Genomic DNA, 26,702 nt, shown 5'->3' with positions numbered 1-26,702 from the left:
TCATGCATAGACATACTGTTTCATATGAAACAGCTAAGGTAAAATACTACATTCATACCACCGAGTTCTCTTACATTTCTCATATTTACCATTCCATGCTTCCAACCGGAAAGAGGTGCCGACGCACGGCTGCCAAACTTTGGTAACAGGAAGGTAGCGACTGGTTGGCCGCTCTTTCAGCCTAGGGGTGGACCAAGGTAGGTTCTACAGAAGGTAATCCTCACAAATTCAAAATTTGACTTTATCGAATGACAATTTACCTTTTGCCCATGCTAAAATAACAATTTTGTCCCTCTTAAAATATCAATTTTATCCCTCCTAAAATTTTACTACTCTTTTACAGTTTTTGCCCCTCAAAAAAAAAAAGGTTCCTCCCACCCGTGTTTCCAAATCCAGCTCCTCACCCTGGGCAGTGATGAGGAACTCTTTATGGCCTCACTATCTATCGTCGACTTTACAAAACAAAAGGCAGGGAAGGAGCGAGAAGCCAACGGGATGAAAGCAATCGGTACAGAGTTCTGCATGAGGAGTTTCCAATGGGAGACGAAAGGCACTGGAGACAAGTCAAGGAGGACTGAAAATTATGTTTTAAACGCTGCCTATCCGTGAAAACGAAGATGTATGCGAAACGTGAGGAGGAATTGGGTGATATGCGTGTAATATTTAAATTTTAGGTGCCAGAGGCAAGAAATACCACAAGTCTTCGTGAACCAAAACGGAAAAATGCTCATTCCTCAGTCTTGGCTGTTCTCATGGACTGGCCTGCAACCAAAAAAAAATAATGATAATAATAATTCGCTAAAGCTCATCTGATTGGTAAAATACATCTCTGACAAAAATAATTTGTTTCACTCAATTCAATTAAAAATAAATTTAGTTCTACAAAATAATTGTTGTAAGGCAAAGAAAATTTCTCCGAGATCTCATCGTGATTATTACATATGTGAAAAAAAGCCTCATTATTACACTTGAAATGCTGACATTTTTTGCACATACAATCCATATTAATTTTGATTTGCATCCCACTTAGATCTGACAAAACAATATTCATTGCCCAAATAAATCCGTAGGAGAAATTTCAGTCAGCCAGTAAAATAAATCATTGAAAGAAACAAACGAATTGAGTTTACTATAAGCCGTAAAGAATATAAATAATTGTTACTTGGCAGTGGAATATATAGGTATATTCACTTGAATTATAGTCCTCTTAGAATCAGGTTGGCCAAAGATTTAACTTCATATGTTGGACATACAAAAGTATATAGAGCTAATGATACAGCAAATTAAACTAGCTAATCAAACAGCCACACTACTGGAATATATAAAGACCAGTGAAATACATAGAAAGGTTCAGAGTAAATTAGCATTGACATTTTATGAGAAACAGCTCAAGTGCCAAAATAAAAAAAAAAAAAGAGGAAATTTTAGATATACATCCCACAATTCTTATGTAATTACATATCTAATACTAGAAACTTGATATTTCCACTTATAATATATTGGTATCATAAATTTACGCCTGGAAAAAAAAAAGAGAATCAGCAGTTCAGGATGCAAATAAGAGTATAGTTTAAAGCACAAAAGCATAAATATAAAGTAAACAAAAAAAACATAGGAAGGAAATGACATTCTGTTGTGAGAAGGGACAAACATGTAGTACGCTCCTGCTCAGTCTATAGGCTGCTGATTAAATGGCCTTTGACTTCGTTACTTTACAATACAAGTTAGGTTCCAAGAGATATACATGCATAAAACCGCAGGACTAGAATAGATCAACAATGCCCTGAGGAGAGTGAATAATCACCATACCTCAGCTCCCTTTGTTGCTCCAATAATTATAGCAATAGCAGCGAGAAAAGCCTGCTCAAAAGGCACCAACACAGAATGGTGGATCAGCCAGCCAAATTCCTCATTTAAATAGGGCAATCATGAAATTCAATAATATTATATGCAGAAATAGTAAGGAGAATCTTAGGAGTCATAATAGAAGAAGCAGTGAGATAAGATTAAGAAAATTCTCAGATGTTAAATCACTTAAAATATACTCTCTAAATCTGGCAACCGTTCATGTCTTATAGCATAGTTTGAAATGAAAGTAGACTAATGATACTATTTACGCCGAGAAATATATTTGAATTAGTAGCACATCATTGTCTTTGTGACTAGTGACGTGACACTTTATATTTATAGGAATGCACTCAAGTATATTACTAACAATTTTCTCTAGAAACACTTGATGCATTTATTAAAGATACAACAACAAAGCCTTAATCCCACTACGTGGGGTCGGCTACATGAATCCTTTTTGTCCATTGCGTCCTATTTAATGTCATATTTTCGTTTAGGTCTAATAAATTAAAATCATTTTTTTATGCAATAAGCCCAAGTCTTCCTAGGTCTACCTCTGCCTTTCTTAACATAAGTCGAATCTAAAACATCTACTCTCCTAATCGGATCATCAGATGGTCGACGTTTAATGTGACAAAACCATCTAAGACGACTTTCTCTAATTTTGTCCATCACTGGAGCTACACCGACCTTGTGATATATTCATTTCGCATTTTGTCTAAGTGTAAAGCCACTCATCCACCTAATCATTCTCATATCGACAACACTTTAACTTAGTTTTATGCTTCTCTTTTAAAGGCCAACATTCTGCACAATAGAGCATTGCAGGTCTCACCACCATTTTATAAGATTTTTCTTTCAGTCTAAGCGGTACTTTTCTATCACACAATAGGCCTGAAGCATTCCTCCAATTCAACCAACAAATTTGAATTCTAAATCATATGGAACTCAACCAAAATAATATCTAAATAAGCTAAACTGGTTTAATTAAACAATAAATTTCTGTCAGACTTTAAATATAAAGATATAGTTCATATCAATACAGACTTTAACGAAAAAATTATATAAACTAATTTAACTAATCTAATAAGCAAAAAAAATATTGTAGGCACTTAAATGAAGAGATAAGGTTCATATAAATACACGTTATCAAAATGTTAATCATAACAATTTCTATGTTTCCTATCCTTTATATGAGCTTGAATAAACTCTTAACATCTTATAATATTCCTAGTAAAATATTCAGAGTTAGTTAAACCTTTTATTAGATGTATCCATGGCCATAATGATATTATGATTCTAGCTATATGTTATAAAAATGGCATACAAGTTGAGATGTGAATAAGATTTGTAGCCTATACAAGGCGATGTCTTAAGTTAATTTACACAAAAAAAGGTGCTTGAATACACAATTCAATTTTTATTACCTTCAATTGTGCTAACACTAGTGCCAAGATGACCACAAAGTCAATCCAATTGTAGATATATCATACAATTGGTAGCATATTTTACTCTTGAAAACCCCCTTTCTAGCAATAACAACATGAAAATTGAAGGAACAAAATTTAAATTAGTTCAATGGAAAATCCAATTAGCTTCAACAAGCATGACAGAAGATTCACTAACTAACAAAAAATTCAATCCGAACAATTAATTGAACCTTATAATTGAATACTTAATTATGCCTCTGAGGATTTTAAATGAAACAACAGAATAAGGTGAAATTGAAATTTCAAGGAGATTAACAATAGATAAGTGAAATCTCACTCGAATTTTTCTTTTACATTATTTTTCTTTTCATATTTTTTACTTCAAATTTTGTCTTTAGTTGTTTTATTCTTCTTTCGGGGCACTTACATACACACCAAACAACTCTTATATATTCACATATCTAACACCTAAACATCCATGTTTACATATATATAACACTAAAATGATTAACATCATATCAAAAATACTACTATTACTAACTATTCAAAAGTGAAATACACCTTTCCATGCATAAGTTTATGGCACCAAAGTATTATAAATGTAAATATCAACTTTAGGTGTTAATATACAGATTCGTAAGAATTGTGTGGTATTTAAGTAACTTTTCCTATTCTTTTGTCTTTCTCAATATTCACTATCCATAGTTCACACAAAGTGATTATACAATTTACACGAATGGCTATTTTGTTATTCAAAAAAATGTCTTGAGATATATGTGTAGCAGAGAGTAGTTGAGTAGCAAGGGTTGTTTTGGTTTATCATTTTGATGAAAATTAGAATAGTGTGAAGAGTTAATTGAGGAAAAAATGAGGGCCAAAGTGCGGTAAACAAATGTTGAAATAGATTAAGTGTTCTCTGAACAGTTTTATTTATATGTGAGTAGTTATTTTAATATTTCATGAATAGTGAATCAAGGGGCTCATAATTGATTGACATAGTGTGCTGTCATCTAATAAGTTGTGCTTTCAGAGTTCATTCAATTAGCAGCAACCATGAATGATGATGGTGTTCAGTAAATTAACTTGGAGCTTTGATCACTTGGAGACGGTTCAAGATGAGCATTCAAGAAAGACTAGAGTATAAAGTTTTATCCAAGGTTGTCTAAATTTAGATTTCATTATAATTTGAGTGTTTTTATTAAAGGTCTCAAAGATGAAGAACACAAGTTGTGCTGTCATTTAAATAAATTTGATTTATATTTCGTTTCTATCTTATTCTAAACTTATTTACAAATTATGGGAATTTAAATGAATTTACTTTCTATTTATCTAATTTATTAGGTTTATTTGCAAAAATTATAATAATTAGAAATTTAGAGCTAAAAATTTATTTGACATTGCCATTGGTTACTAATATTATTAAAAAGAAAATTTGGCTTAAGTTTCATAATTTATTATTCAATTAATTATTTCCATGCTATATGTATTAATTAAAAATAGTTTACTTGTATCTTTATTGAATTCATGAAGTTACTTACATATGATTTCATATGGTGTATGAAATAATTTAAAAAGTAATAATTTTATTATAATTTAATAAGTATTTTCTCCAAACCTACATCTCACACGTACAATCCACATAACAATTGCCTATAATGTCCAGATTTTGTAGCAATCTGATAAGACATTTGAGGAAGTTATTTTAGAAGAATTCTTATGCTGCTTTCTAGAGTTTCCTTTGGCATTCATCAAGTGATAAATAAAGCAAAATGACATAAAAATATGAAAGAAATCTGAATTGAAAGTGTACTCAAGGACTTTACTTCTTTGTAAAGAAAAGTGAAGAAAACTAAAAGTGTTCACACAATGCAAAGTCCTTTAAGCCATTATTTTGGTAATCACTCACTCTCTCTCTCTCTCTCAATCTATATAGGAGAATTTTATGAGTAATTTTATTTTTGTATATATTAACCTTGTAATTGCAGAGATTATTATTTCAGTTATTTAGTGATAGTTTTAATCGACACCAAGGAATACATAAGAGGAAGGCATTGCTTGTATTGGAGCTCATTCAGAATAAGTGTTTGATTGTTACGGTTCATCCACCAACTCATTAAGTGAACAAGTTGCGTTTGTGGAATATTGGAATCCTAAGCAAGGAGTAGCTTCGGTATGTGCATAGACTAGTCTTGTGTCAAACCACAAAAGAAAATTAGTGAAGTTATTAATCTAGTTTAATTTTAATTCTGGCACATTTATTTAAATATTATATATACTTGAATATTATTTTGGTGATAATTAAAATGCATTAATCTCATTATCTTGTGACTAATGATCAATCTTTCTCACATAGACATACATTATTTATATCACCATGGCTTTGGTGGCTGATATCCTGTATAAGCTGGTGTGGTTTAGTGGTTCAAAAATAAACCTATGCTTACTACCTATATACTCACAAATATAGCCATATTATTTAGTCAACATCATTGCATTTTGCATAGCTACACTAGTATGATGTTTTATTTTATTTGAACCCTCTGTTGTTTTTTAGTTGAGTGTGATATATTGTGTTTAATTAATTTGTAGCATATAACAAAGCTTGGTCTGTGTACATGGATAATTGGTTGTCATGGACCCACAATGGAATAAATGTGCTTTCTTGGACCAATTCACAGCTAATGGATATCTGAAAAAACATATGATTCAAAGCCCATCATCAAGCGTAGTCCATATCTCAGCACATCTGTTAAAACCACCTAACAAAGTGACCTGGCGGATTAACCTACTGAATTAATCTGGTAGCTGACCAAGTGGATTGAACTGCAGATTCACTTGCTTATTCAGCCTCCCTATGAATCGCAAAAATACCAGTCATCACTTCCTCAAAAGTTAGGGTGCTCCTCAGGCCTATCTGTTGAGTTTTCCCAGTCAATGATCCCCAGGATTAACAAATAATTGAAGTATCAACACAAATAAAATTGACATGAGCTCCATAATAATTAATGAGTCGCATGACACCCAAGTCACAATATATCATCGAGACACTGTGGATAGACCCTGTACTATACGACTCATATTTTATTTTTCTTTTTCCTTATGTATCAAGTGGGAGGAAAGGTAAAAGATCTCCATCAAGAACTATCTCAGGATCTCTTTCTCTCCCTCTTGCTATTGTTTAAAGATTAGATCATCTACTTCATTTTACCAGAGGAGTATTATTAGAGATACAGAGAAGCTTGGAGAACACATTTATTCTATTCTTTTATCCTTCTTATACAGATCTCTCCCGGGTTGTATGAACCCACAAACAATACAGGACCTTGTATCCTGAAAGGATTTAACAACATGACAAGTGCGGTCTCTCCCACTCTTGCCATTATTTAGAGCCTTACGAGGAATCTAAAACTTGCCTTACATTTATCTTACCAAAGAGTTAAAATTCAAATGACATATTTTTGATAGTATGATTACTATTAGGATTATTCCCCTATTTTTAAATCATAGAATCTTTATACGTTTAAAACTTTCTTTCATGATATTAATCCAAAATTATGAAATTTAGTTTTAAGAGTTTATTATTTTCAAACTATTTTTAAAGATGATTTTTTTCCAAATAATTTGTTTAAATTGTTGTCTTTAAAAAAATGAAATTATATAAATTAAAAATCATTCATATCTTATTTTCATAATTCTTTTTCACTAAAAGATTATAAACATGTTGCATGTTTAAGAACAAAAGAAAAAATATTATATGTGCTCACCTCCTTGATTGGTGTTAAAGAAAAGAAACATCAAAAAAGTATTGAAGAAAAAATGCATCTTAAAAAACTCAACCCCATTTTGACTAAGATGAAAGTGAGGTAAACAATCACAATTTTTCGATGATTTTTAATGAATTGTTATTACTTCTTTATAAAGGAAAAGGATAAATCTTTTCATTAAAAATAAGTCAATGATTTTGAAGAAACCATTTTTCACTCAAGCATGTAGTTAACTTGAATTAACAATTAGAATCTTGTTCATTGCTTGAAAATAAAAAAAAAGGAAAGAAATAAATGGCGCACCTTCTCATAGTTTATCTTAAATTGATAATATTGAGTCTTCAAAAAATAAAAATAGACAACTTATAATCTAAAATGAATAATTCATCATCCAATTGCACATTTTCCTGCAATTAAGATGCTACTTGATTACAAATTAAAATAGAAGATTTAAAATAAAAGTATTAAACTTAAAGGCCAAGTCAATGTTGTTTCTAGCATTGCCACAATGAGCACGATTTTTTGTTGTACTCATCCTACAATTAATAAAAAATTTAAAGGTTGTACATTTCAAGGAAAAACAAAACAATTAAGCCTTTCATGCAACACTTGCCAAACTTACAATATAGTCACTGTAATAAAATTGAATATATAGCTTATGCATGTTCCTTTAGGAGATGAAGAAACACAAAAGTTTCATCATCTATTTAGATTCCTAAAAGCAATATAACATGTTCAAAACTATTTCGGAGGTGTTTCAAGCTGATTTTAGGATCAAACATATCCGAAAAAAATGGGACACGTGAGAGACACATTGTATAGGCATTCAAGATTAAGTAAAACGATCAAAAGATCATTCATGAACTCATCTACGCTGCATTCCTATAAATTCCAAGCCTTGCACTCTTTGCAGGTTATTTTTATTGATCCTCTTTGTAATGACAAAAGATTGGCTTCGTTCATCTTATTAGCAATGACAGGGATGAAGGTATCTATTTGATAGCCCTTTAATGCCAATTGCTTCAGAACAACTTCACACATGTCTACTGTCTTCAAAATGATAGCTTGCCTCTTTGGCCATCTCTTCGCAGTAACATTGTAGGATCACAACCATGGTGCTCATACATCGATCATGCAACTCCATAACTTTAAACCCTCACTGTTCCTTCTAGCCCCCCTAGCATCCAAATGTTCATATCTTCCCAACTCTGCATTTTTTTTCCTTTTTTATTTCACATTCAACTAGAAATTATTATGTTTTTATTTTTTATTTTAAAAATTCAGAATTTATTAAAAAGGTTGAAGTTGGTTTTTCAAAATAATAAAGTTTAGAATTTTACTCATCGGTGAGCTACTAATCTTAAGTTTTTACATCATTTATTTATATATAGAGGATGAATTATGAAATAATCATTGATCCAATTGGTAATACTTCTAATGATAACAAAGTTTTATGGAAGTATGTAGACAAAATAAAAGAAATAGAAGCAGGAGAAAATATAGGATGTAAATGTTAATTTTGCTAAGGAATGTACTACAGAATTGAGTTTACTTGCTTGAGCAAATGCTGGGAACGCATTCGATCATGCCCAAGAAAAATATTTACACAAATTGAAGAATTTAAAAACATATATGCAAAAACTAAGCAAAAATGAATGCCTTATTTAAGATGAATGACAAAGTTAGAATTTCAAACATAATTATTCCATTAAAGCATTTATTATTTAATTTCATTCAATTTTACTTGCTATATTTTTATTAGGAATATCACATTTCAAGAAAATTAGTATTTGTCATCATATAACCTAAAATTAATTATGAACCTTTTGAGCATGCCAAAAGGAGGAGAATTTTTATATGGGTGTATATTATAAGTGAAGTTGGGTAAATCCACAAACTTAAGAAGAGAAGTCACAACTCCAATAATTAAAATTCTTGTATGCATAATGAGATAAGAAGTACAGTTTTATAATGTAACTTTTTTTTTTTCACGCAAACATTAATTTGTCTTCATCAAATAAGAGGAGTTTGTTGATCTCATGAGCCTAGGTGACAGATATGTAGCTCACAAAACCATTGTGTGCCGTCATCTAATAGTTTGTTAAGTAGGAACCATAGCCAGTAATGACAATTTTCAGTGGATTAATTTGAAGCTTAGACCACTTAGAAAAAAATTGAAGAAGAGGATTTAGTAAGACAAGCTTAAAAGTTTATCCAAAGCTTGTCTAAGTCTAGTATGTGCATTAAGATTTCGTTATAAGTTGAATGAGTAAAAGTTTACCAATGGTTTTCAAGATAAACCCAAATGCAATTTACTTATATTTTGGATAAAATTGATGCATACTATGTTTCTATATTATCCTAAATTTAACTATGATGTTTAAAAATTAATTTAGATTTTTTTCCTCAATTAAACGAATTTAGTGAGAAAAAGGCTTCTCGTTGTTGTTGTTGTTTCAATTTAACAAATTTATTGGTATTTAATACTTGCATAAATTATAATTCATAAGTAATCATGCGCACTTCTTTTTTCATATTAGAAATTATTGGTAATATTATTAAAAAATTTTATGTCACTTAAAGCTCAAAAATATATTATTAAATTTATTATTTTTATGTCATCATGTTGAAAGGCAGAGATAGACCTAGGAAGACTTGGGCTTATTGTATAAAAAATGATCTTAATTTATTAGAGTTAAATGAAAATATGAGACTAAATAGGACACAATGGAGAAAAAATTCATGTAGCCGACAATAATTCATGTAGCCGACCCCGCGTAGTGGGATTAAGGTTTTGTTGTTGTTATTGTTGTTGTTGTTGTTGTTGTGTGTCATCATGCTAAATTGTTATATTTGAATACTTCGTTAGGTTTAAAAGTTCTATTTTGTATTAAATTTTATGATATCTTACTGGCATAACTATTTTTCAATAAAAAAAAAAATTATATCTTTTGGAGCTTAATTAATATATTCATGTTACTAATGTATAATTATAGTTAATGAAACAATTGCTATACTATTTAACTATTTTTCAATAAAAAAAAAAAATTATATTTTTGGAGCTTAATTAATATATTCATGTTACTAACGTATAATTATAGTTAATGAAACAATTGCTATACTATGCATTTGAGCTTCATTACCATTCCATTGATTTATTGAGTTATTTATGCACGAATTCATATATTATACGATATATTTTTTTATTAAAAAATGAATTTACTATGATTTTTCCAAATATTAACCATTTCACAAAACCAAAATTGTATCGCACGATAGAGAGATCATGCAAACAATCAAACTAAAAAATAGCCAAAACAATAATTTGCCACTTTTGAAAAGGGCTTTTAAAGATAAATCTTTTAGAAGTTTCTATTATTACTTTCTAAATACTTTTTTTTTTTTTACCTTCATGAATTTTTAAATAAAGAAGAAAATGAATTAAAACACGCAAATAATATGAATTAATTGCTCGTTTAAGAGTTTAACTTAATTTGAAAAGGTAAATGAAGAAAATTAACACTCATCCAATCAAAATTCTTTCGAGAATTATTTTAGTGATCTCTCACACTTTTTGTACGAGAAATTTTTCAAGTGTTTTTATCATGTACATTTCAATGTTGCACTTATAGAGGCTATAACTTATTTATTTGATGATAAGCTAATTAAAACACTATGGAGGAAGGCATCAATAGTAAAGGAGAGTTGCGTAGCATTGCCTCTTAAGAATTTATTTACATTCACCTGGAAAGATAGTATCACTAGAGTATTCTAGCATAAAGGATATTTAAATAGTTGTGCCTGAATGATAAATAAACTATAGAGCAATATAAAGAAAATATTTTTACATGATTTAACACTCAATTGGCTTATATTTTTGCTTGGTTTTCTTTCGCTTAGGATTTCACAGCAGTTTCTTCATATACTTATACAATGAAAACTTAGGGTGGTAAGTCTGAACTGTGAAATCCTAAGCGAAAAAGAACCTAGCAAAAATATAGGCCAATTGGGTGTTAAATCATGTAAAAATATTGTGTTGCATTGGTCTATAGTTTATTTATCATTCATGCACAACTATTTAAATATCCTTTATGCTAGAATACTCCAGTGATTACGTTACACCGGCCTATCCGAAGGGCAATTTAGTCTTTTATTAACCTAAGGGCAATTGAATCTTTTTTTATTAATTATCGTTTAGTATAAATAGACCCTAATAGGTTTAGGGTTAAGTATACATGAGATTATTGTTTGTGTGCTTAGGTTTAGGGTTTGGAATAGATTTCCTACCTCTCAAACTGTAGGAATTGAGGAGAGCGCGCACCTCTCGAATTGTAGGCGTTTGTTTTTTATATTTGAGTTAAGTGTTTGATGTTATTGCAATAACATATGTTTGCCCTAATTTCAATGGAAAATTGTGTTGATTTATGCGCCAAATCGTATCAAATTAGTATCAGATTGTTTCGATCTAGGAATAAATAATCGACACCATCAGTTTTCCTAGTTGTGCTCCTTGAGGAGCGACAAGGTCGCAGTGTATAACAAGAGCATGGCTACCGCAAAGGGGATCGCGAATCCCACCTTATAGTCGTGATAAATGGGGAGCATTGACGGGATTGCGGCATACAGTGCCGCAGTGAACGCAATACAGCAGTGACAATGGGATCGCAATTGTTGGACATAGCTCCTTGGATGTGATCCTTTTCCTTTGATTAGGAGGCGATATAGTCGCAATTACCGTAATTTGTAGAAAAGATAATGACAGAATCGTGGCTTACAAAGACCCAAAACTTTTTTTTCTCCTCCTCCCACTCTGTCGTGAAGATCGTGACGCACAAAGACCCGAAACTTGAGTGCTTTCTACGAAGGCAACAAAAGATCTTCCACCTCTTGTGAAGACTGACAAGTTAAGCTTCCTGAGAAGCATCAAGATTCAAGCCGATTTTTCCACAAGCTAAATGACTTTCCCTAATCGTAGAAAAGTCGCAATTCGAGCCAACTGATTGTCATTGGACCAAGAAAAATGGCACTGGTTCAAATCAACTACGAGATTGCCATATGGGTTTTGAAAACAACTGGAAATAAAGGCGGCCAAAAAAAAATAGATGAGTTGGATGAGAAATTGGTGGAGCATGTGAGTCAAATCAGATCTAAAATGGAGGAGTGTTTCTCATCGATGGAGAGGTAATTTACGTCCATAGAGGAGCAATTTTCGTCCGTGAAGAGAAGATTTACGACCCTAAAAGACATAATAAAAAAAGTGGTCGAGTTTAACGAAAACTCATAGCCGCCTGCAGTCAGATTGAGCGGCAGTGTTAGAAGCGGACTTGTGCAACAACACCTGGAAGGAATAATGGGATATCCAGCAGTTAGAACAAACGTCAGCAGGCGGGAAGACATGTGATTTGGGACTGAAATAGATCAATTTGAAAAATTTCGGCCTAGAACAAGTAACCACGGTGGGTGGGACACCAACAAAGGATTGCATCCAATTGTGTCAACGCCTTTTGCTATAGCAGCCTTCCGGACAGAAGGCAAAACAGGAGCTTATGGGGACAATCGGCTAACTATGGGGTGAGCCAGATTACGGAAGGAGGGAACTCCATTTGGGTCGCAGAATGAAACACAACCACCGCATCATGGGTGGAATGAACTTCGACCAAGAGAATTGGGGAAGGAGACACGCGAATAAGAAATTTAAAGATGTCAATCGTCGAGGGAGAAGATACACATGGATGAGTGTACCAGATGGAACAATATTTCACAGTGAATGAGCTAAATGAGGAGGAGAAGCTCATAACAGCAGGATTATGTTTAAAAGGAAAAGTCCTAGCATTGTTTCACTGGAGGGGGGCAAAATACCTAATTCGCTTGTAAGAGGAATTTAAGGATTTCTTGTTGGAACATTTCAAAGTCATTAACGAAAGAGACTTGCATGAGCAATTCTTTGCATTGACACGGGAAGAGATAATCATGGAGAATAGGGAGAGATTCAAGGGCTTGTCAAGATGTTGAGATGATTTCTGAAGCAGTATTGAAAGAAAATTTTATGAAGGGTCTAAAACCAAACATATGGGTAACACTCTAATTGTTGAGACAGCGGAGATTGAGAGAGATGATGGAGATATCTCAGATGTAGAAGACTTAGACAAGAGTTCCTCGACAACGATGATACTAAGGACCCATTCGAAGTCATTTCAAGGAGAGGCGCCAAAGGAGAAGAATATGAGGACCCATCTAGGGGTCAACTTCAAGCATCTTACAAAGACAAAGCTTCAATTGAAGCGAGCAAATGGGTTATATATTTTTTGTAATAAAAAGTTTGCCCCGGGACCTTGTTGTAAGGATCGAACATTACAAGTCCTCACAATGTGTGATGGTGTGGCATGAGAGCTTGATTCAGCAGCAGTTTCCTTTTATCTACTCTCAGGATAAGGACAATGTAGTATTATTATGTCGGCCTATCCTAAAGGCAATGTAGTCTTTATTAACCTAAGGGCGATTGAGATCATTGTTAATGAGTCTTAGGACAAGGGTTTGGAAAAGATTTCCTACATCACGAATATTAGAAGTTGGGAGAGAAAGCCTACCTCTCGAATTGTAGGTGTTCATCTTTTGTAATCGAGTTGAGTGTTTGATGTTCATATAATAAAATGAGTTTGCCCTAATTTCTGTGGAATATCATATCAATTTCCACACCAAATTATATCAGTTTACAATCGAAATGCATGATCTTTTGTCATTATGTAGTTAATATGTCATTATTAAGTGCTTGATATTAAATGCTCTCACATAGTCATAGATGATATTTAAATTACTTTCATATTATTTGGACATTTATGTGACTTTGGGGTGGTTGTGCTTATAAAAGCTAGTGTAGCTAAGTAGATTAAAAAAAATTGCCTTGCCGTGTACTCACACATATAGCTTAATCATTAATGCAACAGCATTGCATGATTGTAAAGTCACACTCGTAGGATATTTTACGTTTTTTACAAACTTGAGTAGTTATGTAATTGAGAGTGACACTATTAATACTGTGCTTGATATTAATCGTTCACCTTGCACTTGTACGCATTTGTGTGCTTATTTAGTAAATACTGGATTATTAAATTACCAGCTTTCATGGTTTGATTATGAAGGATAGAGGTTAGCAAACTTTCAAATAAGTTTAAAAGTGCTCTTTGCACCCCCTCTAATCATGTATCCTACCCTTCAACATCAGCATAGGATCTTTAATAAGAATAACTAAATATTAAAAATTGTGCTAAGAAATTCAACAACTAAAATTTGCTTACAGCAATCTAGTATATATAAATGCATAAAAATCATAGCTATGATACTAATTTGATGCAACATACTTGAATGATAAACTAGAAAAAAGGTAACTAAAATTATAAAAATGACAAAAGTTAAATACAACAACAACAACATCAAAGCCTTAATCCCACTACATGGGGTCCGCTACATGAATCTTTTTTTCTCCATTGCGTCCTATTTAGTGTCATATTTTCATTTCGTTCTAATAAATTAAGATCATTTTTTATACAATAAGCCCATGTCTTCCTAGGTCTACCTCTACCTTTCTTAACATAAGTCGAATCTAAAATATCTACTCTCCTAATCGGATCGTCAGATGGTCGACGTTTAATGTGACCAAAACATCTAAGACGACTCTCTCTAATTTTGTTCGTCACTAGAGCTACACCAACTCTATCACGGATATATTCATTTTGCATTTTGTCTCTAAGTGTAAAGCCACTCACAAAACTAATCATTCTCATCTCGGCAACACTTTCTTAGAATTATGTCTCCCAAAAGGATTTCAAAACTCTCAACTAATCAACAATCAAACCCTAAAAGTAACGAAAAAAGACTTCATATCTAAGCAAAATTTTATTCATGACATAAATAGATGCATAACTATAAATTCAGAGAAGTAGATGAAAGAAATAACAAACTACTAAAAGTAAAAAAAAACACCAATAAACTCCCAAGTCATTAACAAACACCTAATAAAACATACAAAACAAGGAAATTAACAAACAACTAAAAATTGCTAATAAAATGCTGATTAATTGCTAATGAACTTAATATCATTAAGAAGTAAAAAACAAAATAATTCAATATTATGAAAAAGAAAAACTATTAAAGTTCATGTAAATATTTAATTCACATCGTTGACTTTCATGAGTGAGATTGATGATATTAGCACTTTTCATAATAATTTAACCATCTATATATCATGCAATTTAAAAAAAAAGAGCAATAAAATAGAAGTCCACAAATCTTTTTATATTAGTTACAAGGCAATTTTTGTCAAATCCATTAAGGCGTCAATAGCAACATCGGATCCTTCTTCAAAGTTTTGGATTGGTTTCATTTCAACTCATCATACAGCATCCTACCACTCGATGATTAGCACAAGTTTTGTCTGAAGATAAATACCAATTTATTAGCAGTGACCTACTTCAGAATGGACCAAGGTTTATCACACAAGCGTTTCCAGATTAGCAGTTCTTAATCTTGTATTCAATCCTGCAGTGCTATTATATTTGAGCTCTTCTTTTAAAGCACTGTGTCACCTCCCAAAAGAGCCCTTAAGGGTGGTGGGCAGCCCAGGACTTAAATACTGTTTTTCGGCCCTACACCTAGCCGATGTGGGACTATTTGTCCGTGACATTCTCCTCCACCCAATCACGTGACGCCCTCGTCACGGATCGGCTCCACCGAGGGTCCCACTGGACCATGGAGAGTCCACACACCTGGCAGGCAGTAGTTTGCTCTGATACCACTTGTCACCTCTGGTGGGCAGCCCAGGACTTAAATACTGTTTTTCAGCCCTACACCTAACCGATGTGGGATTATTTGTCCGTGACAACTGGCTTGAGAAACCTCTTTAAAGCAACTTTAAGGACAGAGTAAATATAAAGTTATAAAGAAATGAAAAGTGTTCAAAAAATTATTTAAACCATTAATTAAAAAACATTGAGTCAAATAGAAATTTCTTGCCTGATTGATGCATCAATCACCTTTTAGCCAAATAAGTTTTTAAAATTTATATATACCACAGGTTTGAACAATTTCTGGGCAGTTCATATATGTAGCTAAGAAATGAATATTAGTTGATGTCATTTCAAGTATCCAAAAAATTACAAAAAAAAAAAATTAACTTCAACATTAGCCTTATGCAACCACTTAGGTTCAGCTTTAGGAATCCTCATCTCCACTATTCTAAGACTGAGTAATACATAAGTGACTACTTTATTTCGAACAAATCTTTTTGCACAATTTTTTATAATGCTACTTATCCTCTATATGCCACTGCATTATCTTTTCACATCATTTTTATCTAATTTCTACTATTTCACCATCAACACTATTATGTTTACTCAAACAACCTACGAGTAGTACTAACACCATCTCATGAATATAGATTAAAAGCAGAAGCATTTAGGGTCTGTTTGGGGCAGCTGCAGCTTATCCAGCTTCTGCTGATAAGCAGTTTATCTTGATAATCTGCTGATGAGCAGTTGATCCGGATAAGCTGGCTGACTGTTTGGTTTATGCGTTTGAAAAATAGCTGATTCTGGATAAATGACCATTTTGCCCCTGTTATGGATAAACTGTTTAGTTGTTTATTATGTGTGTTTATAAAACATCTTATCTGTAACTTTTAGTAGATAATTTTTTAAAAAAAATATTTAAATTATCTGTAATGTAAATTGTAATCAATAATTTATATTTTGCTCTAATCAATAATTTAAATTTTAAATTATCTGTAACCCCATGCAAATTTGCTTAACAACATAGATGCTTAATGCAGTGTTTTTTCGAGTAAACAAACAATAAAGAGTCTAATTTTCAGCTAATTTATCTGCTTTAGAAGTATTCAGCCAGATAATATTTACATACACGAAGTACATAATTTAGAAACGATAAATCCAACAACAATTTCATATAAGAAATCCAAAAACAATTTCACATAAGAAATCCTACATTTGGGAAAAAAATTTTACACGGTAGTATGATAAAACATCATAGAACTTATTGTTATCCGTTCACAATAAACAAGCCTGAGGTTACAATTTATACAGAAAGAACACTACCATCCATCATGCTCGAATGCATACAGCAGTATTAAGTTATGATTAGGCTGAAATGGTTAGCCCAAATTCCAATACATATAATTTTCTCTCGGAAGAAATGGCTCGCACAATTTGTGTTCACTGTATTGACACATTTTAAATTTTACAAGAGGAAGAAATGCAGAAGAAGAAGAGGAAGAAATATTGTAGAAATGCTTGTTGAGGTGGGAAAAAGAGGAAGAAATTGCTGTCGAAAAGCCAGTGGAATTGCGAAGAAAAGGGCAAGGAAGAAGTTTTACCTGCTGAGAATGTCGAAGAAGAAGCTTGTGGCAGAAGAGCAGGGAGAGGCGTTCGGCAGCAGGGAGAGGCCATGGAGTCGCGAGCTAGGAAGAAGAGAAGGATTGGGATTTCTTACCAATGGTCGGAGCAGGCTTCCTTCCTTCGACGGAGGTAGGAGCGGCTCTGGCTTTTGGGAGTTCGGAGGTCCGAACGAATTGAGCGTGGGACGTAGGCGCGGCTTCCTTTGGCGGAAAAGAATTTTAGGGCTGCGGGGTCGCTGAGGGGGCAGTGGAGCGGGCTGATGCGTAAAATTTATCTCAAACCGGCGTTCGAAACGCTGATCGCGGGGTTATACCCGCGATCGCTCTCAAAATAAAAAACGCAATTTACATATAAGCAGTTAAAACGTGCAAAACAAACGGTACGGGGCGGGGGTTCGAAACTGACCGAGGGTCTTAATCTACATGATACTTGGTTGGAGAGTTATCAAGCCTTAATCTACATGATACTTGGTTGGAGAGTTATCAAATCAGGCGATGATAATCATGAGCTTATTCAAACTCATTTAAACTAATAATAAATTATATTTAATTAACAAAATATTTGATAAAATACCCATTGTCATTCGCTTAGCAGAGGATTGCCGATTAATCGCTCCCATATTGTGAGAAATTTCAAATGAAGAAACTATGCATGTTTATATTTGAAAGTTGTTGCATGATTTATGATTGATATTGATTGAGGAGACCATAATTCGCTGCCTAGAGTTTTGAATGCCGTATGGAAATCTGGAATACGCTCTACACTTCTACATCTTTCCATCAGTGTCAGAAGAAACTACTTGCTCCAGTTTTTTTTTTTTTTTCAAGTGTTTGTGTGTCTATGGAGAGAAATATAAGAGTCAAGAAATATCAATCTACAAACAAAATTACATTTGAAAGAAGCATATTAAGAAAAAAGAAATTTGTTTTGTGTAATGGTGCAAGTGTTAGCTGTATTTATAAATTAAACCAAGTCAAATAAAAGATCCTATTTAGAAAATGGCATTAAATACATACAAAAAATATACCAATCTACCAAATGATGATACTTACTGCAATTGTGCAAGCAACATATCCAGGCTTTTCTCTATAATCAACTCGTCTAACACACAGTAGAATGAATGCTCCAACATACCAGGGAATGGCAGCAAGAAAGAACCCAGTAATGAATCTTGCAAAAACAGTAATATGTTACACCAGCATGAAAAAAAGGCAAGTAGCCCTGAAGATCGGACAAACAATCTGAAAAATGTGAAAGACAGAAGCACAGTATCATTAAATAAAGCATAGGTTTACTTACAAAAGCCATGCAATACCAATTCCACAGCAGGGAAGACGTGGCTCTCTCAAAGGCCTTCCTTCAGCAACAGGCACGTAGCCTTTTGAGGGAGAGGGAGGTTAGAAGAAAAGCAGAAGAGTGAAAGAAACATGATAATTAGGGAACAATGAAAGCTTCCAAAAAAAGTCTTGAAAATATGGATTTCATTGTCACAACAAGAGTTGGTAAAGTACAATCACAAAAAAAAAAGTTCGTAGAAGCATGCGGTATTAATCACGAATTTATTTTCTAAAATTATAACCACCTTCATTGGGTATGGCTGTCGTGAAAAAAGTCTCTGAAAAATTCAGATCTAAGACTATAAGTGAACACTATAAACAGTGGGCTCACCAATGGGACAAGGCAGCTAATAGTATTCCTCTATTCCTTGATTTGAGTTAGTATTGTTACCAACATTCATACCCTTCCCTTTTTATATTATGAATAAGGTTCCATATATGGACATCAATTAATACAATAAATGTAATTGACATAAATGAGCACATATGAATTGATAAATGAGAATTACATCAAATTCTATTTGTCATTAATGTTGACATTCTCAAGATCCCTAGAATCCATTGTCTTTGCAACTCATTATTTTGGCTTTACTGCCGACTTTTTGCTTCATTGCATAATAGATTATACATACTTAATGAAATTAAAACTTGGTCAAAAGCATTGGTTGAAAACAAGCTAAATTTGTTCTTAAAATACCAACATTGATTCACACCTAAACAGTTGGTCAAAACATATGAAACTTGTTCTTTGATGTAATAAATACAGTCCTAAATTCACCTAGTTATACATTATTAATGATAAAGTGGTAATCAATTTCATGTAGTTTGAACAACAATGCAAGATGGGATTATTAATCAACGTGAAAGCACTTTCTCTATCAAAATATACTGTTGGAACAGCTGTAAAATTTATCAATAAAGTAGTTTCAGCCATTAAAAAAGCTATTACTCTGTATTTACCCTCAGTACTTGATCTTTTAGTAATTATATGTTTGGTATTTTTCCAGGATCTCAAGTTCGGTCCAAGGAAGATGCTATAACCTGTGATAGACCCTCTAATAGCCTTACCTCCTACCCCGACTGCAACAAAATAGCTTGCCACCTGAAAAGTTATCTTTGTGATCCTTTACAAAAACCAATATCATAACTTATAATTCCTTTGCATTGTATTTTCACAGGCTGCATTTGGATAAATTGTGACATTTGATTCAGTGCAAAGGATATATCATGTGAGGCATTGGTGAGAAAATGTATGGCTCCCCAAATAATCCGAAAGACACATGGGTCCAACACTGGTTTTCCTTCATTGACACATAGCCATTGATTGAGAGCACCGAGTGTAAGTGAAGGCTTACAATTCTATATTTTGCATTTTTTTGAAAAGATCTAAAGCAAAATTTTATTTTGGCATTTATTACCTTGCTTAGAAAATTTTTTTAAACTCTAATCCAAGAATTTACGTCAAATGTCCCAAGTTTTGGTTTTAATTCTTTTCAGCAGAAGATCTTTATGATTGTTCATTGTCTTATTGGAATTCAAACAGAATTTTTGTCATCGACGTATATGAAAACATCTACTATAATTTCTTCGATCCTGTAAGTGTAAAAAAGAAACATCAGTTGTTATTTTAAAACCAAGACTTTCTACTAATACTTTAAAGTTAAGCACTAAGCTCTTCCACTTACAGGCATAAGGGGCTTTCAGCTTTGCATTATTCTTGTAGTCTAACTCTTATTTCTGTGTTTGTTATAAATAATCTTCTTCATCGAGGATTATTCCTCATCTTATTGACTGCTTGGAAACTCGTCCTAAAAATAAGGGATGATTAGCGCTAGTGTTGGTATGACACTTGTTAATTAAACTTTCAATTTCTTCTCAAATAAATTTAGGAGATGTCGGTTTGGGTGAGCTTTCTTACTTTGTTGGTCTAAATATCATTAATCCTTATAGCCTTTTCCATAGCAAATGAAAATGCATTTCCTCGATTCAGAATAACATTTTTTCTATGATTTTTTTAGCAAAAGAACATATACAATTGAAACAAAGATTTGCATCACTGCATAGTTTGATTCTCTCAAGAGTTTCAAATGGTATGAAATGTTTAAAACATGGAAATGGATTGATCATGTTGCCCAAAATATTTAAAATTACATATTTCACACCTATATCTATATATTTACACTTACAGAACCCAGTTAATTTACATTTACAATGCCCAATTAATGGCGTTAGTCGAATCTCACCGCTCCGGTGACCGCCAGACCTCGCTCTGCCTCCATCCTGCCGCTCCCCTCACACGAGATCCACGACCCACATTTTTCCTCCCAAATCCAATAGCAACTCACCTCCTTGCACAATTTGCGCTCTTATCTGCAGTCCTCAAGCCCCCTTTTCACCTTCCACAGCTACTCAAAGCTAAGAAAATTGCGAAGCACCCTTTTTCCAGTTCTTGCATGATAGAAGCTACAATTTCCCAATGCTCTTCCTCACAGTTTAAGGCCCAACACCCAGCCGGCTCTCCTCCCATCCTCTCACTAGCTGTTTTAGTTATTCCACCTACTGTCATCTTTGCTCAGATTTGCTAATCCTCTCCCTGGTCAAGCAGAGTCTGCATGCTATGTCCTTCATGCGGCACAAGAGAACAAGCTGTTCACGCTCTTCTCCACCTTGATCGCTTGTCCGCACAAAAACATGGACCTATCCCCCATTTCTTGCTACACCCTACAGGCAGACAACGCCACCTACCCTTTCCATTGCTGCCATCTTCGCTTTGGCCCAGCCCACACTGCAAAACGTCCTCTAAAATAGTGACCACCACCAACAAACTTGATGCTCCTACCCAGCAGTATTTTGCCAGTGGCAGTTGGGCGTGAAATCCAATGAGATAGAGAGAGGGACAGACGGTTGGGCATAAAAGGGGGAATGTGCTACTTTGAGTTTTATTTAATATTTTGGGCATTGTAATTGTAAATAGATAAGTTTAGGTGTAAAACATGTAATATTAAATGGTTTTGGTGCGATGTATGTAAATTCCTCACCCCTTTTTTATGAAATGTCATTTTTAGGTTGTGAATGTATAATATCCACCTTCTTTATTGATACTATTTTGATTTTTGTTAATTCATATCCAAGTAAACTTGAACAACGGCATAACTTCCATTCTAATAAAAAAACAACAGTTGGTGCAATCACCATGCATTAATTCAAGAGGTCGGCCACACTAAGGCTGGAAATAAAAAAAGGAGCATAACTAGTTTGCATCCCATAAAAGGATGGTTCAAAAATTTTTTTTTTCTAATGAAAATTTTAAAGGTAATGAAAGCAAATTATACATGCTTTTTGTTGGCACTAAGCTTTGCTTAAACATCTATGCAATAACTCAAACTCTTGATAGGACTTAGCATTTATTAATAGACGAACAAAGATGATTTATGTAGCTTTGTTCCAAAGACATATTCTTTCTTTCTTAACCCCTTTAGTGAATGTGGCTGTTGTGTGTTTGCCTTACAAAAACACACCTATGATGAACATGCATTCACTAGCATGATTCTTAGTTTCTTTTAAGTTTTGATACGAGAAGTATTTGAAAATAAAATTGAAATTGAGTTGAGTCAAGCTGAGTATGACGCAGGTTTGTCTTGGGGTGATCATATTATAAGTTGTTCATGTTCGGCTCAAGCTTAAACCAAGCATTCGCATGTATGTTCAAACTTCGTTTAAATTTTTTAATAATTGTAATTGTTTTGTATTGAGATTGTTTATATTAATTGAATAAGTTTTTCAATGAATCAATAAACAAGCTAAAATTTAAACTAGTATCTAATTTTTGATATAAAGTTATTAAAAAAGATTTTAAAAATGTAAACAAAAAAAGAAATTGAATAAATTCTCAATTAAAGTTATGGGCATATTAAATAAGATAATATATAATTTTCAAGAATAGTTTTTTGAAATTAAATAATATAAATAATTACTAATAAATTAGTTCATTGAACTAAATAAATAACAATAAATTACATGAACTTAATAGGCAAATTCACTAAGGACAGCTAAATTATTGTTAAAAATATATATATAAAAGCTATAAAATTATGAATGTAAAACAAATGAGTTAAAACCATAAAAGGGAAAAGATAGGTTAAGGATGCTAAGTGTCGATCAAAATGTAGTTCGTAAAGGGCAAAGAAATTAAAAATATATGATATTATATAATTAATATGATTATATAATTGATAAATAGATATTAGATATTTCTATAATGATAGTTAATTAATATTACAAAGTATGATGAATTTAATATGGTGACAATGATGTATTAAATAATAAATTAGGAGCATTAATAAACAATCCACTAAAATAAATATAGAATTAATAATCATTCTTAAAAAATTAATATTAAGCAATGAGCTTTTTTAAAAAAAATAATTAAATATGTTCTAATTAGTCAAATTTTATTTAAATAATATAGCATGTATGATATGCGCTATCGTTCAGCTTAATATCAAGTATTTAACAAGTTACTTGTTAAGCAATAAATAAATTTATTCATGAATATAAATAAACAAGTTAGATCATATTTATATTGGGCACATTTATAACTTTTTGAGCTTTCAAAAGAACATTCAAAATTATTTATTTACCAATTTGAATAAACTTGATCAAGTATTAATCGAGTCGGGTTCAAGTTGTGCATCAAATGCACTGATTCATTTATAGTCCTATTTGAAAGTAGGAACAAGATAGACATCTTTCAGTCTTAAGCCTTCCTTTTTGTGTATGAAAAACAGTTTCAAAATATGAGAAATGTGATGTAAAGTTCCAACTCCAATGACCACATCTCCATTATATATAAAAGAATAAGATGAATACTTTACCTAGGTTGGCGCCGCATGATTACTAGCATAGAGTCAAGAATCCATGCAGCCTTGGTTGAGTGTGAGAGGGACATTTACACATGCCAAGGCCAACACCTTAACTTCTTGTGTTCCCAAGTTTTCATTATCATCAGCCATTTTCACAAATTTCAACATTTTCTTTCAAGGTGACCATCATTACCATGAAGCTAGAACACTGGCTTGCCTTGATTTTTATGTATTAGTAAACTTTCATTCGCATTCTTTAAATCTGATTGTGGTTGTTCTAATATTGTCCATGTTCCCATTCTAGAGATCATATTCATTTCCATAGCAGTTTGATTGGGGTAGTTGTTGGCTGCTAAGAGTTCATGTGATGTGATACTTAAAACATCTTGAGAAGGTTATTTTCAAACAAAAATTTCATGTTGCATAAGAGAATACCTGGATTTTTTTTAAGTTCGAAAAAAATCAGGACAGCAAGCAACAAAGGTAAAAATCTTTTGAATTACTCTCGTAAGCAATTAACAGTATAGATGACCTAGTCCTAGTCATATCTTAGTTGCATAGCATTTGCTTTTGATAATCTTGAATATTTCTCATACATAGGTCTGTCAAAAATTTCTGTTCTTTGTGTGTTCAAATCATTCGTTAAGTGAGCCGAACACAAATAAATTTTTAAGCTCAAACTAAAAATTATGTATAGTAAAATTAGTGTCTAAAAATATGTAAATCAAGTCGAACACAAACACATTATTTATGAGTAATTTTGAATACGAGCCAGTTCGAATAGAACAAGCTAAACACAAGTCAAGCCTGAAATCAATCAAGCTCGAATCGTTTACAACCCTAGTCACAAAAACTCTCCTATAACTCTGAAGAAGAACTGAAAAAAAAAAACAAATTGAGTCACAAGTTGAATCTACTTCAGAGAGAGTAGACATGAACCATCTAACTGGTAAATGATACTAAGCAAAGAACTTCTGAAATTTAGGATTGAAGATATTTGACCCCTCAAACCATGCAATCCTTGCTAATTCTTTTGAGAGTTTCTTGAATGAAATTGATATAAAAAACCTTTTTCTAGCAGAAAAGGCTAAATAAAACTAGACAAGAATAGAACATTGTTTCTAGTCAATCTAATTGAGAGAACATGCATCAAACATGTTTGAGGAAAAGGGGCTATATCGTGACCTTGTCGATTCAAATAAATAAGGGAAAGGATAAAAGGACATAACCCAGACCTTTACCATGTACAAGGTGGACTCATAAAAGAAGAAATGTCAACCAATGGTTAGATAATACTGTTGGAACCATAGCAAAAATAAAGAAAACAATAACATTCTTCTATTTTTAATGAATATGTAATGATTTGGAACTATAATAATTTGAATCTATATTAGTATCAATAGCGTTTCACAAAGAATTGTAGTTAGGAAACTAGAAAACCATGGACTCAGAAAAGAGAGGAGGAACGAAGACAAAAGAATGTTGTAAGAAGTAGGGCAAAAGCAATAAAAAGGAAATAAATAGTATTCTTCTACTCCTTAATTTGAATTAGTACCCATATTTAGACCTCTAATGATATCTCAATTGAAGTGTGAAAATATTTAGAAGATTTAAGAGTTTCTTTGCCTACTAAGAGTGGAGGAAGAATACTTTGGTCCCATTTTTAAGAATAAAGTGGATGCACAAGAGTGTGTAAATTATAGAAGAATAAATTATAGAAGAATTATGTAAATTATAGAAGAATTAAGTTAATGTGACATACATTAAAAGTATGGAAGATAGTAATTGAACATAGGTTAAGACGTGATACAAAAATTTCTCATAATTAGTTTGGATTTAGGGCGGGCAAGTCTACTATGGAAGCTTTACATTTACTGAGAGGTTTGATGGAGAAGCATAGAAAGAGCAAGAAGGATCTATATATGATTTTTATTGATTTAGAAAAAACATATGATAAGGTTCTGAGAGAAGTTCTTTGGAGAGTTCTACAAAAGAAAGGTATTGATATGACTTATATTCAAGTCATTAAAGATATGTATACTAGAGTTGTTACTTATGTTCAAATCGAAGGAGGATTGACCAAGTATTTTCCTATTTTAATTGGATTACATCATGGATCAACTTTAAGCTCGTATCTTTTCGCTTTAGTTATGGATGTTCTTACTGGACATTTAAAGGAGGATGTACCTTGGTGTATACTTCAGTTATTTTAGTCTAGAACAACTAAAATAAATAAAATACTAATAATTCTTGAGATTTTAACAACAATGAATATGGGGCATGCATCAACATATTTATCATACAGAGAATAAAACATGATCAACAATGAAGAATTTAAGTCACTTAATGGCTGGGATCACAGAAAAAAATTGCAAGACATTGGTCATCAACAGACATGTTTCTTTTCGCCAAAACTAATGCATCTAGCAAAGAACGAGCGACTAAGCTTTTCCTTCCTATTCATAGGCGTGTGCTTGCATATCTCATATATTGTCAATACGCTATAAGTGGGTAACAGAAGGAAACTCAAAAACAAACCCTAGATCAATTCTGCATCCACATTCCTAGCTCTTAAACTTAGGAGGATGAACAGGGTTTGGAAAAGTACTAAAATAATTTTTAACCACCGGCACCATTTGAAAAGAAACTTGCATGAATTGCAAGGGCAAAAAAAGAAACAAGAAATTTGCTTTGCGCTATTGCTTTACCATGAAAAGCTTGGTACCCATGAGGGTAATAAGTAGGACCGGGAAAAGGGGAATGGACAGTGACGCCGGCCGGTGGAACTGGCTGGGGGAAACCCATCGCCGGATGCTGGGGGATCGGAACACCCGAGAAAGTCCCATACTGAGGGCCAAGCTGATATGGTTCGTACGGGTGCTGATGATGGTGGTGGTGTGGATCACCAGCTTCTCCACCTCCGCCTTTCCACTGCTCTTCGCTCATCTCTATCTCTCTCTCTCGCTCGCCCTCTCCCTCCCTCCCCTCCGCGTCTATACCGGCGAGACTTTGATGGTTGCACGGCAACTTCTTGACTGCCGTCCGATCTGTGCTC

The 26,702-nt window shown here is 32.9% G+C and overlaps 1 protein-coding gene across 3 annotated transcripts; it reads right to left on the bottom strand.

The window, feature by feature from the left end:
* LOC110030625 (60S ribosomal protein L18a-like protein) lies at positions 1 to 26,702 on the bottom strand. 3 transcript variants are annotated; one of them, XR_002294671.1, is made up of 5 exons: positions 26,356 to 26,702; positions 18,748 to 18,826; positions 18,501 to 18,618; positions 1,652 to 1,860; positions 1 to 762 (listed from the first exon to the last, which is right to left on the bottom strand). XR_002294671.1 is itself a non-coding variant. In XM_020733428.1 (4 exons), the coding sequence occupies exons 1-4, from the start codon at positions 26,591 to 26,593 to the stop codon at positions 1,801 to 1,803; spliced, it is 495 nt and encodes a 164-aa protein (XP_020589087.1). In that variant the 5' UTR covers positions 26,594 to 26,702; the 3' UTR covers positions 1,551 to 1,800. The 3 variants fall into 3 exon arrangements, 1 of the variants encoding a protein (XP_020589087.1); XR_002294670.1 differs by lacking the exon at positions 1 to 762 and adding an exon at positions 1,420 to 1,519; XM_020733428.1 differs by lacking the exon at positions 1 to 762 and having other exon boundaries at positions 1,551 to 1,860.

The sequence above is a fragment of the Phalaenopsis equestris genome, unplaced genomic scaffold, assembly GCF_001263595.1.
Source record: "Phalaenopsis equestris unplaced genomic scaffold, ASM126359v1 Scaffold000744, whole genome shotgun sequence".
In the NCBI taxonomy this organism is placed as follows: domain Eukaryota; kingdom Viridiplantae; phylum Streptophyta; class Magnoliopsida; order Asparagales; family Orchidaceae; genus Phalaenopsis; species Phalaenopsis equestris.
This window is presented reverse-complemented; position numbering and strand designations above follow the sequence as displayed.

What these genes read in the sequence shown, in the direction of transcription:
- LOC110030625 (XM_020733428.1), bottom strand. Translation starts at nt 26,593, where the DNA reads ATGAGCGAAGAGCAGTGGAAAGGCGGAGGTGGAGAAGCTGGTGATCCA. An exon ending in ATTGGTATTGCATGGCTTTT is followed by an intron (nt 18,619 to 18,747) that starts GTAAGTAAACCT and finishes TGTTTTTGCAAG; the next exon opens with ATTCATTACTGGGTTCTTTC. An exon ending in ATGTTGCTTGCACAATTGCA is followed by an intron (nt 1,861 to 18,500) that starts GTAAGTATCATC and finishes CCTTTTGAGCAG; the next exon opens with GCTTTTCTCGCTGCTATTGC.